General features: G+C 30.4%; 1 protein-coding gene and 1 pseudogene across 6 annotated transcripts in view; both read right to left on the bottom strand.

Annotated features, from left to right (window-relative positions):
* Positions 1–733, bottom strand: part of LOC107663963 (WD repeat, SAM and U-box domain-containing protein 1-like) — a 9,444-nt pseudogene extending 8,711 nt beyond the window's left edge.
* Positions 734–8,151: 7,418 nt separating this feature from the next.
* The window catches only part of LOC107663866 (bromodomain adjacent to zinc finger domain protein 2B-like), a 99,032-nt gene continuing 94,019 nt past the window's right edge, over positions 8,152–13,164 (bottom strand). For 3 of the 6 annotated variants that reach the window (XM_016454239.1, XM_016454273.1, XM_016454264.1), the window contains exons 34-38: positions 12,270–12,405; positions 11,964–12,110; positions 10,333–10,595; positions 10,104–10,247; positions 8,152–9,308 (exon numbers count right to left, since the gene is read on the bottom strand). In XM_016454239.1, the coding sequence (XP_016309725.1) occupies positions 9,041–9,308; positions 10,104–10,247; positions 10,333–10,595; positions 11,964–12,110; positions 12,270–12,405 (958 nt within the window). In that variant the 3' untranslated portion in view covers positions 8,152–9,040. The remainder of the gene's footprint in view (positions 9,309–10,103; positions 10,248–10,332; positions 10,596–11,963; positions 12,111–12,269; positions 12,406–13,164) is intronic. The other 3 variants (XM_016454255.1, XM_016454282.1, XM_016454247.1) reach the window with 2 other exon arrangements.

Here is a 13,164-nt window from a genome sequence, read left to right as displayed (position 1 = left end):
TGACTTTGATTACTTTTTGCCCCTTTCCACAATGACAGGTACTATTTTCTATGGAAGCTTGTTTCCACTATGGGGTAAATAAATAAATAAAGTATTTGCAACTTTTTATCTCAAAATTCTGATTTTTTTCTTTCAGAATTGCAAGATATAAACTCGCAATTGCTTAAAAAAAAATTTAATCATGAAATAAAAAGCTGCATTTACCCTTTTTTAAATTTTTATTCTGTGCTGGACACAAAAAGCCTGAATTGCAAGATATTAACTCAGAATTGCAGAAAAGAAAGTCATAATTATGAGTTTATATTTCGCAATTCTGACTTTCTGTTTCCGAGGGGAAAAAAACGAATTGTGATATATAAAATCAGAGTTGCAAGACAAAAAGTCCAAATTGTGAGATGAGAAGTTGCAAAAAGTTATTTATTTTTTTCATCCTGTGATTAATTTTCTTACTTTTTCTTTAATGCAATATTTAAGTTTAGGCCTAATGTTGGCTTCACTTCTGATCCAATTTCAGTGCAATGTTTGTAAAATCTCAGTGTGTTCAGTCAGTCCTGCTGGAGAATACTTTCAGCCGTTGATTCCCTCAGTTTAAACTTTTTTTGAGATTGAATGCCGGGTGCAGTGATAGAGACAGAGAGCGCGAGCACCTGCTGTTGCATGCTGGGAAATAATCCATATTCTCAGTCTGTTATCCTGCCCACCAGAGGCCAATCGAAACTTGACTGTCTGGCCATCTGAAAACACACACACACACACATTACATTTTTTCCTGTATTTTTGATCAAATAAATGCAGCCTTGATGAGCAGAAGAAACTCCTTTAAAAACATTAAAAATTGTTTGTTAAATCGTTAAAAATAAATATATATATATATATAGAGATAGATATATATTTTCAGTTCTGGCACCTAATTTAGCTTTATTGTTAATCATTGTTATTTTTAATTTTGTGTTTTTAATTTTAGTTAAAGTTTTAGGCATTTTGTTGTGTATTATTGTCATTTTTAGACATTTCTGTTTACATTAAATATATTTATATACTGTAGTTGTCATTAATCTTTATTTCAGTTTTAATTTTATTTAGTACATTAAATTTACTAAATGAAAATAAGAAATGTTGAAATAAAAAAACGTATATTTATATAAAATATTTTTTTCAACACTGAGACCACAGATGCAATATACGTTGCCAATGACACATGGACTTGACCATTTACTTAAGTTCAGCATTCACTTTAGATCAACTAAATTAAATCAATCACTCAGACAGGCAATATAAAGAACTCTAAAACACAAGCCAGCTGGAATCACTGATAAAGTCAGTCAGAAAATGAAACATCATGCATATTCTGCCTCCACACACACACACACACACACACACACACACACACACACACACACACACAGGAGTGATACACACACACACACACACACACACACACACACACACAGCAGAGCATGACTAATCAAGGTTATCATGAAGTTTGAGTTCCCTGTAAAGATAATTACAGTATATTCACTCCTGTAATTTAACCTCACAACAAATGTGAATATAATTATACTTATAAAGAACTCTAATCATTTCCTGCCATAAACTGATCCTGAGCAGATGGTCATGAACAGAAAGACTGTTTTGGACTAAGTCAAAAGCATTACCCGTCTCATTAAATTCAGTTTTGTTTAGCCAGACTGTTGTTTATCAGCAGGTTTGCAGCTTATTTTGGCCACTTAAAGAGCGTCCAGACTGGATTTGGAGCTCCATTCACTTTTATTGATCCGAAAGCAAACATGGGGGAGTGAAAAACACAAGCACAGGCCAAGAAGTTTCATATTTTTGCTCAAATTCAGGTTGAATTTTGAAATTTTGAGTTTATCAATATTTGTTAGTTCTGACGTATTATTTATATAAAAACAACAACAGTAAAAGCTGTAGACAGGAAGACTGAAAAGACTGACGTAGTTGCATGTAGTTACTTATCAACAGCTGTCTAAAGGATACCATCGACATAAACTGATTTTACAATAAAAATAGTGCAAAGCAAATGTGTCATGCTACACATTCATCTGATCTGATATCTGATTTTATGGCTGTTTGAGAAAAAATATTATTATTATTACTTATAAGTGGTCTTTGCCTGATTTAAGTAAAGTAACATAAGTAACATTATGTTACTTTATACGTATAACACAATACACTATTAGAAATATAATCCATTGTAGTTTAGGTGGATGCAACACGTTTATTGTGTGTTTTAAATCATCAAAAGCTATAACCATAAACACAGACACAGACCCCCAGACACACTGAAGATTCCCAGCAGGCAGTGGACCGTTGCCACAGCGACAGACAGACAAGAGATTTGGATTAGATTTGGTCCAAATCCAGAGTCGAAACCATGTCTTGAACACATCTTGTTAGACTGTTGTTTATCAGCAGGTTTGCAGCTTATTTTGGCCACTTAAAGAGCGTCCAGACTGGATTTGGAGCTCCATTCACTTTTATTGATCCGAAAGCAAACATGGGGGAGTGAAAAACACAAGCACAGGCCAAGAAGTTTCATATTTTTGCTCAAATTCAGGTTGAATTTTGAAATTTTGAGTTTATCAATATTTGTTAGTTCTGACGTATTATTTATATAAAAACAACAACAGTAAAAGCTGTAGACAGGAAGACTGAAAAGACTGACGTAGTTGCATGTAGTTACTTATCAACAGCTGTCTAAAGGATACCATCGACATAAACTGATTTTACAATAAAAATAGTGCAAAGCAAATGTGTCATGCTACACATTCATCTGATCTGATATCTGATTTTATGGCTGTTTGAGAAAAAATATTATTATTATTACTTATAAGTGGTCTTTGCCTGATTTAAGTAAAGTAACATAAGTAACATTATGTTACTTTATACGTATAACACAATACACTATTAGAAATATAATCCATTGTAGTTTAGGTGGATGCAACACGTTTATTGTGTGTTTTAAATCATCAAAAGCTATAACCATAAATTAGTAAATATTATAATACATTAAAACTGTTCTTATGAATATTTAAGAGATGATACATTATATAATACAATTTTTTTATATAATGCAGCCATTATGCATTCATTATAATACCTTAAGAATATCCTTATAATATATTATAAATACGGGCTTCATAGAAAGTGTTACACTACATATGTTTCAATTACATATGACTGACAAATATGTCTGACATTCAGATTATTATTTTATGTTAAAACTGTGTAATCCAAATGGATGGACATTTTATATGTAATTCAAAATAATCCCTAGTTGTAAAATAAAATAAAACAAATTAAGAAATAAAATGGGATTATTTGCAGAGTAATTATACTTAGCTAAAACTAAAATCAAAACTAATACTAAACCATAAAAATGTGTTACTCAAATTAGAATAAACAAACTAAAAATTACCTTTTTTCAGCTAATTGTCAAGACTTCTCATTTTCTTTTAGTTTAACTTGACACACAAATAGCTAAACGGAAATAAAATATTTTTTAAAACTAATACTAAAAATCAAATGGATGGACATTTTATAAGCAATTCAAAAAATCTTACATTTAGGCCTAAAAATAGGCTTTACTGTTTTGACTGCAGACTGTTCCACCATAATGGAAAAATTCTAATTTCAAAAAGAGCATACAATCATGGCAAACAAAAATTGAGTTTGCTTTATTTTAATATCAGTTAGAAGGTGTTTTTCTGTCTAAACTGGCGTTTTTGTGCCCAGATTAAGCTGCAATATGGACCAGAGAAAAACATCAGACTTTCGCACATCGCTGCAGGTAAATCCCATCAGTCTCCAGCAGAGGGAGTACTAATAATCATCTGCAGCAGAAGAGAGATGATATGGACTGTTACCGAAGCTCATCTGAGGGCAGAAGTGGCAGCAGTTGACTCCCAGATCATGAGCTTCTCTCTGTGTGTGTAAAGTCTTCACACACCCTGACTGGAGCCTGGGACGAACATCTGTCCACACTGGGAGAAACAGCAGGCCAGGACGCTGCCCTCACTGACTTTAGCACATCTACAGGTGACACACACAGTACACAGCAAACAAACCCTCATCAAACACTTGATGGACCCATGTATATTTTGTATTCATGAAAAGACAATTATACTCAACGCATAAGTGTAATTTTGTTAAAAAATAATGTAGGTGTAATAAAATGTAATTAAAAATAAACTAAAATAAATACATTAATAAGAAAAGAAAAGAAAAGAAAAGAAAAAAGAAAAGAAAAGAAAAGAAAAGAAAAGAAAAAAAAAGAGAAAGAAATAGAAAAGAAAATCTAGGGATTATTTTCAGGGCCCCAACTAAAACTAAATCAATAAAAATTGTCAAAAATAATTGTTAAAATTATTTATTAATAATTATTAATTGTAAAAAATTGTTAAAAAGTCAAAAATTGTTATGCATAAATAAATAAATAAATGTTGTATTACATACATTGTTATGTATTTAGTTATTTAATTATGCATTTAACGACTTATATATTTCAGCATTTATTGAATGATGTAATTTTGAGTAATTTGGCCCTCCATATAGGCTCGTAATGTTATTATGTCTCAACATTAATGCTATTTTTTTTTTAAACTGACAAATGAAATTGACCTTTGCAGCATCTTTGACGTCACGTCCCAGACCGCCACAGTCCCGTCGCACGCGCCGGACAGCAGAGAGAGCGTCCAGCATTCAGAGGAGAGAAGTGCAGCTCGCGGAAGTCCTCGCAGGAATACACGCGCACGGTTTTGTCTCCGGAACATGAGGCCAGAAAACGGTCCGAGAGCATCTGTGAGAGGAAACACTTATTAAACACCTGCGACATAACGCTACATGTCTTGACATATTGGGTAAAATGTGTCTGATGACAATATTAAAACATAATATTGTCATTTACTAACAATTAACTTTTTAACAATAAGTTCTGTATACAGAACTGTATACATCCAGAGTGAGGAAAAGGGCTCAGAAGATCACTCTGGATCCATCACATCCAAGCCATCTCCTTTTTGAACTTTTGCCATCTGGTCGGCGTTACAGAGCACCGAATACCAGGACAGCCAGGCACAAGAACAGCAAACATACTTGGCAATAAAGCTCTTTCTGATTCTGATTCTGATAATATACAGTGGTCAACATTTGAAGTGGATCAAAAAAGTTAATCAGTTGTTCTAAGACAAGAACGCATTTTGGTTTTAGGACAACTTTGATGAAACACTTCAAATGTTGACTAGTGTATTTTAATATATATTTAATATCCAATAAATATATAATATATAATTAAAATTAAAAAAAAGATTTAATTATTTTAAACAATTTAAATCCTTTCTGTTTGAGTGCATGTTGTTCTTTTTCCATGTTTCCATCATTATATGTCTTAACATATTGGATAAAATGCTGACAATATTAAAGTATATAATATATAAATATATATCATTTTAATATATCGAGCCGTTTTAGGTAGGTGTGGCTGACTCTTAACTTTTATAAAGAATATCTCTTTGGATTTGAGACTTTAGTCTTTGCAACTTTACAGATATTCTTTATGCACCAAGAGCTTGTAACACTCCAAAGAGAAAGGAAAAATTGAAATCGCATCATATGACCCCTTTAAAATAAATAGTAAATATTAATTTAAAAACATGTTAATATATTTAAAATTCTAATATACTTTTAAATTATTTAAATCCTTTTAATTAGTGTAATTTGTTTTTTAATGTCCCCATCAGTCTTAATATTATATAAAATGTTAAACTGACAATAAGTATTTTAATAGTATATTAGTATATAATATATATTTAAATAGTATATTTAATAGTATACAATAGTATATAATAATAATAATATTTGAAATAAAAGTTAAATTTTTATACAGTCTAGCTAATTTATACACACCTTTTTTGACAATTTATTCATTCATTCCTCACGAACAAAACATGTTTTCTTGCGAAAAGTTAATTGATAATTACGTTTTCTTTCCCTGTGGCCTCATTATTACTTTCCATCATCTTGTGTTTTAACAAAGTATCATAGTCCAGGCAGGATAACTGCAGCACAAACGTCCCTTTGTATTATCAATGGATTTGATTAATGAATGTGGTGTTTACACAAATGTTTAATATGAACATGAACTTCACATTGACCTCTTCATGTAAACTAACTGTAAATCCCTCATTGAGCAATAACTAGCTATCTGTTTGTGTTAATAACCAGATCATTATTAATATTTCGTGTTCAGAGTATATTTCCACAAATCTAATAAACCCTTTTATATAGATACATAAAAATGTCAATTTCATGTTCAAAAGGTTCAGGAAAGACTCACCTGATGGCAGAAGATTCACATGAAGATTGTTCCCAAAACCCTGAAAATACATTTAGTAAATCAATATCTGGAAATGCACAACTTTAACACAATAACCTACATAAAACAAGAGATTGTACAGATTATATAAGTTAAGCAAACATACACAGAGAATGATTCCTGAAGCTCAGGCCTCTGTGAATCTCCCTTCCAAACACTTCCTGCTGTGATACAGTGCAGGAACGCCACATGACCGAGTCTGTTGTCTGGGATACCTGATAATTCACTGTAGTATCACCTCATAAACCCCCGAGGTTATCTGAGCTTTACACAACACCTGCACAAACAGAGACACAGGTCAACCAATGAGAGACTCATATTTCTGTCACATGGATCAACATAAAATAAAATAAAATAAAATAACAAAACAACTTAAAAACAATATAAAAAAAAATTAATTATTATTATCGTTATTAATAAATACATCACCAAAAGGCTGGAAATATTATATTATTTTAAATAAATGACTAGTCATAATCTACTACAATGACTGTTTGGATAAAATTGAAAATAAAATATAATTGGATTAAATAAAATAAAACTGGATAAAATAAAATATTATTATCAATAAGTATATCACTAAAAGGCTGAAAATATTGTGTTTTTAATAAATGACTAGTCAATCTATTTGACTACAATAACTGTTTGGATAAAATAAAATATTATCAATAAGTATATCACTAAAAGGCTGAAAATATTGTGTTTTTAATAAATGACTATTCAAACTACTTGACTACAATAACTGTTTGGATACAATAAAATATTATCAATAAGTATAACACTAAAAGGCTGAAAATATTGTTTTTAATAAATGACTATTCAAACTACTTGACTACAATAACTTTTTGGATAAAATAAAATTGGATAAAATAAAATATTATTATTATTATTATCAATAAGTATATCACTAAAACGCTGAAAATATTGTGTTTTTAATAAATGACTAGTCAATCTACTTGACTACAATAACTGTTTGGATAAAATAAAATATTATTATTATCAATAAGTATAACACTAAAAGGCTGAAAATATTGTTTTTAATAAATGACTATTCAAACTACTTGACTACAATAACTTTTTGGATAAAATAAAATTGGATAAAATAAAATAAAAAATATCATCACCGTTATTAATAAATACATCACCAAAAGGCTGAAGATATTGTTATTATATTATTTTAAATAAAAGACTAGTCATAATCTACTTGACTACAATGACTGTTTGGATAAAATTGAATAAAATAAAACATAATTGGATTAAATAAAATTTGATAAAATAAAAAAGTATTATTATTATCAATAAGTATATCACTAAAAGGCTGAAAATATTGTTTTTAGTCAATCTACTTGACTACAATGACTGGATCAAATTGGATATAATTAATAATAATAATTATTATTATTATTATTAGTAGTAGTATAAATATAGATAAATATATCATAGATATAGATAAATATATCACTAAAAGGCTGAAAATATTGTGTTTTTTAATAAATAAGCAGTCATAATCTACTTGACTACAATGACTGGATAAATTGAAATAATAATAAAAAAAATTGCTTTTTTTAAATAAATGAAAGTAAAATCAAATATAAAAATGGACACAAGAATAAATAACCACTGAATGAACCAATGGAGAGACTCATCATGATTCTGTTGCAGGAGTAGATTCGAGAAGAGACAGACAGAAATACAGCTGTAAGAAGTCATTAAAACGGGTACAAATAAGATCATCTCACGAATAAAACAGCATCAACAGTATAAACACAACCAGGCTGCTTGAAAACATTTTATTAAATATTCGACACAAACTAGAGAAAAATAAAACTCCTACAAAACAGAACGCTACACCTTCATTGCAATATCTTCACACAGGAGAATTCAAGTATTCTGACTTTAGTACCATAAAAATCACTGCAGTTCATTACATTAATCATCATGTAAACTAGATTTATCACAACAGCACTTTTGCACGTGCAAAATTTGCCGTCACAACGCAAGAGTGTTTGCTAAGCGGTTGCGAAGTCAAAAAAAAAAATATAGAAGAAAATTCTGATTTCTAGATATGGTTAGGTTTTCATCATCCGTTTTATTGTTGCATTGTATATGAGCGACAGCAATGATGATGTAAAAAATCCAGCAATCACTGGTTGAATGCTCGTGCATCGGAATAGATTGATTGAGGTTGGAGAAGTTGTAAAAACTGAGGATTTCTGAAGGCACTGCTGTTTTCAGAAAGTGCCGTATTAAAACACATTACAACTATTAAAAAGGCATAAACGATGCTGGAGTCTTGTGTGCACAGAATACAATATTCAGAACTGATATTAAACATTAATAGTCATGTCACGATGGCCTGTTTTGGAGTTTGTGATTTAAAACATACACATTTACATAAATGCAGCTTTATAATGTAACCATAATGGATCTTCTGTTCTCTAGGAGCTCAGAATTATGTAAACACGTTATTTTTTCATATCTGATCAAGAAAACACATTCATTTAGATTTTTAAAGCAGTTTTGCCTCTTTTTCCATAGAAAGTGAAGACCTTTTTAGTCATAAATAATTAAAGACAAATTAAATACAGTACATTGACTATAATATTAACGTTTATTTAAAAAAACGGGGGAAAAAAACGAACATATTCACAAGATATTTTTGAAAGCATTGATGTTCTCACAGTTGTGCCCCTGTACTTGATTTGAGTGTGTGGCGTGAATGGTGTGTAAATGACTCTCCATCATCTGAACTGGTTTCAGCGAGTTCTGCCTCAACAGCTCGGTCCATCTCCTCTGGAAAAAGCGTCTCATCTCGTGTCCCGCTCGGCCGATGTCGGAATTATCCTCGTTGAATTTCTCACAGTTATCGAACACCAGGTTCACGTCAATGATGAAAGTCTCAAGATTCAAGTACCTGCGATGAGAAAAGTCAAAAGCAAACACAACACACACACACACACACTGGGTATTGAATTAAACATTCACTGTAATTTTGATGGCAAATACTGAGATTCATCAGCTATGTATTATACTGGTGCATATACATTTTGGTTATGTAGTGGAAAATATTGATGAAAACAGGAAAAAAAAAATGGATATAAAAAAAACTACAGTTTGGTTAAAATTATCATTTCACTGAAAATAAAAGAAAAGTACAAAAATAAAAACACAAACATTATTAAATAAATAATATTATTAAAACTATTATTTTTTTATCATCAACAATTAATATATTATCAAAAGCATAAAAAAATGTTGTGTTTTTTAATAAAGTACTAATCTACTTGACTCGAATGAATGTTAAAATAAAATTAAAATAATAAATATAATCACCAAAAGGGTAAAAATATCGTTTTTTAATAAATTACTTAATCTACTTGACTATAATGACTGTTTGGTTAAAATTATGGTCTACTATAAAACAAAAAAGTAAAATAAAATAAAAATAAATAATAGTGAATAAAATATAAAACAATAATAAAAATATGAAAAAATTGTGTTTTAAATAAATGACTAGTCTCAATCTACTTGACTACAATGTTTTGTTAAAAATAAAATAAAAATGATCATCATCATCAATAAATATAAAATAAAAATGATCATGATCAATAAATATATCACCGAAAAGGCTTAAATATTGTAGTGCCCAGCCCTACTAATAACTGCAAATAACTAGAAAAATAATGACTAGCTAACTAGTGACACCCACTGGCTGTTGGTGAGTTTGTCTCTGATAGTAGAGAAGTCCATGGGCTTCTTGATGATCTTGCGGTATCCCGGGACAGATTTGGGGTTGACGGGTGTCAGAAACGGCCCGGCGTCCTGATGGCTTTCCAGCTCAGCCAAGAGTATTCTGAAAAAGACCGATCAGTGACAGCTGATTCACACGCAAACTGAAGTAAAGCGCATTCACAAGGTTTGCGGCTCTGGTACAGTACCTGCACAAGGTCAGGTCTTTACTGTGGTCTCTGGATATTTTGGGACTCTCCTGCTTTGCCGGGTTAGTGGAAGGACTGTCCTCGGTCTTCCTCTTTTTCATGTCCTTTGACACTTTTCTGGGCGTGCTGTTGGCGCCGCTCAAATTCTCCTCTGAGTCTCCAGCCACAGACGGTTTCTTGTGCCGCTTGGCCTCAGCAGGTTTCTTCAGGCCTCCGCTTGAGCGGTTCAAGGCCTGCTTGGTCTTCAGGGACTGACTGCTCGCCTACACAGAGACAAACGCTTTAGTGAGGAAACTAAATCTCCAAACACAGGCCAAAGACTCTGATGTCTTCATGAACAACAGACTACTGCAGCTAAGATGTTCATTCAGCAGCATTATGTATTTACACATTTAAGTATATTTAGGGGTGCATGTGTGCTTGAGAATTGAATTCAGATGGAAGGATTGAGAAGGAATAAAATATTTATGGTTTTAAATTGTTAACTACTGCTAATTGTTAAGCCAAATTCCCCAGTGATTTCCCAATAGTTGGTCCTAATACAAAACTAAAATAATAAACAAAAGCAAATACTGTAAACATTATAATTATTATAATTCAGTTTTATTATTTATAAAAACAATAAATAATAAGTGCAGTAATAATTTAGAATATTATTATTACCACTCAAAACTCTTGACTTCAATAATAATAATTTTTATGATTTATAAAAAATAATGATAAATGTAGTAAAATTTGTAGTAAATAAAAGTAATAAAAATGTGGTAAAACGAATTATTATAATATTATATTATAATGTTTATTATTATTTAAAACTCTGATCTAATAATAATAATAATAAAGTTATAATAAAGTATACATTTTATTACATTCATTATTTACGTTTTTACATTATTATTATTTATTTATTTTTTAATAATTTTATTATTATTACTGTGGTTATCAGTGTCATAAGTAGTAGTACTAGTAGTAGTAATAACAATAATTGGTAGTAGTAATAATAATAATAATAATTTTATCATTTATAAAAATAATAGTAAGTGTAGTAGTCAAATTTGTAATAAATAAAAGTAATGAAAAATGTAGTAAAAAGAATTATTATATTATAAAATTTATTATTATTAAAAACTGTGACAATAATAATAAAATTATAATATTATAATGAAGTATAGATTTGACTACTACATACATGATTTTTTTATATTATTATTATTATTATTGATGTTATTATATTATTGTTGTTGTTAATAATTTTATTTATAAAAAATAAATAAATGTTTCAATAACATCTTGAATTTATTATTATCATTATTGTTGTTGTCGTCGTCGTCAGTGTGCCAAGTAGTAGTAGTAATAATAATAATAATAATAATAATAATTGTTCTTGCATAGGAAAATGACATATCAATTTGTTGTGTCAGATTTGACAACTGAACAGCAGTTGAACACTTAAAAATTAGCACACAAGTCACATGGACTACTTTTATTATACTTTCATGGTGTTTTTGGTCAATATGAACTGACATTTTGTGAAAATATTCTTCTGAAATTGCATGATGACAAAAAAACAACAGCATTCAGGTTTGGAACGACATGATGGAGAGTGTTAATGAAGTACTAAAGTGCTCCACCTGGGATATGCAGGCCGGGCAGAACCAGTCTCCGTCTGGTATGGTGGTGATCCTGGGTTTATGGCAGTACGTGTGGCAGCCTCTATCACATCCATCACACAGCAGCAGCAGCTCCTCGTTGTCTCCCTTACAGCAGATCTGACAGTACTGAGCCATAAACACATCTGGATCACTTCACTTCAAAGAAACTAACCAAGATCTATAAACCACCACACAGATCTGAACTATATACACACACATTCAACCTGAAAACCCTGCAAATCAATTCCCATCAAACTACACAAGCTGTGGACTCCCAGTACTCACCACTTTCATGATGGACTTCTCCCAGGCGATGGACTTGTGCAGCTGCTGTAGACACAGAGCGAGCTGACTGGCACTGCACACCTCGCTGAGAGCTTTACGCCACTGTCTCAGTCCTGGAGCCAGATCTTCCTCAGCCCTGCCACAGACAGACAGATTACAGTACTGCACACGGGCGGAAATAAAATTGATAAATAAAAATAAAATACAATTTAGAATAAAATAAAATGCTATGATTCAACAAAATACTAGATAATAAAATTAAAATATTTTATAATAAAATTTAAATTTCATAATAAAATAGTATTGTATAATAAAATTATAAATATTTTATAATAAATAAATATGACCAAGGTCCAAAATGTACTTTTTGCCACTCCTGCCAATTGAGAGCATTTAGTACATACATTTACAGGTCATACATATTTCTTACTGGCCATGAAACTGTGTTTTGCATTTTTCTTTTAATTAATTAAAAATAATAAAATGGGAAAAAATATGTATATTTGTCCTCAACGATGTTCAGATTCTTCTGAATATTTTAAATCAAATCAAATCAAATAAAAAATATAAAACTGCAATAAAACAAAAATATTTAATAATAAAATAAAACTTTTAAAATGTTACAATAAATAAATATAACCAGGGTCTAAAATTAACTTTTTGTCACTTCTGCCAATTATGAGAGCATTTAGTACATTTAGAGGTCATAAACATTCTTACTGGCCATGAAACTATTTTGCATTTGCAAATTTTTCTTAAATAAAAATAAAAAAATGAATCTGTATACAGGTGCATCTCAATAAATTAGAATGTCGTGGAAAAGTTCATTTATTTCAGTAATTCAACTCAAATTGTGAAACTCGTGTATTAAATAAATTCAATGCACACAGACTGA

This window comes from Sinocyclocheilus anshuiensis, unplaced genomic scaffold, assembly GCF_001515605.1.
Source record: "Sinocyclocheilus anshuiensis isolate Anshui unplaced genomic scaffold, SAMN03320099.WGS_v1.1 scaffold81, whole genome shotgun sequence".
In the NCBI taxonomy this organism is placed as follows: domain Eukaryota; kingdom Metazoa; phylum Chordata; class Actinopteri; order Cypriniformes; family Cyprinidae; genus Sinocyclocheilus; species Sinocyclocheilus anshuiensis.
Note: the sequence above shows the minus strand (reverse complement) of the source record. Positions and strands in the feature narration are given on the sequence as shown.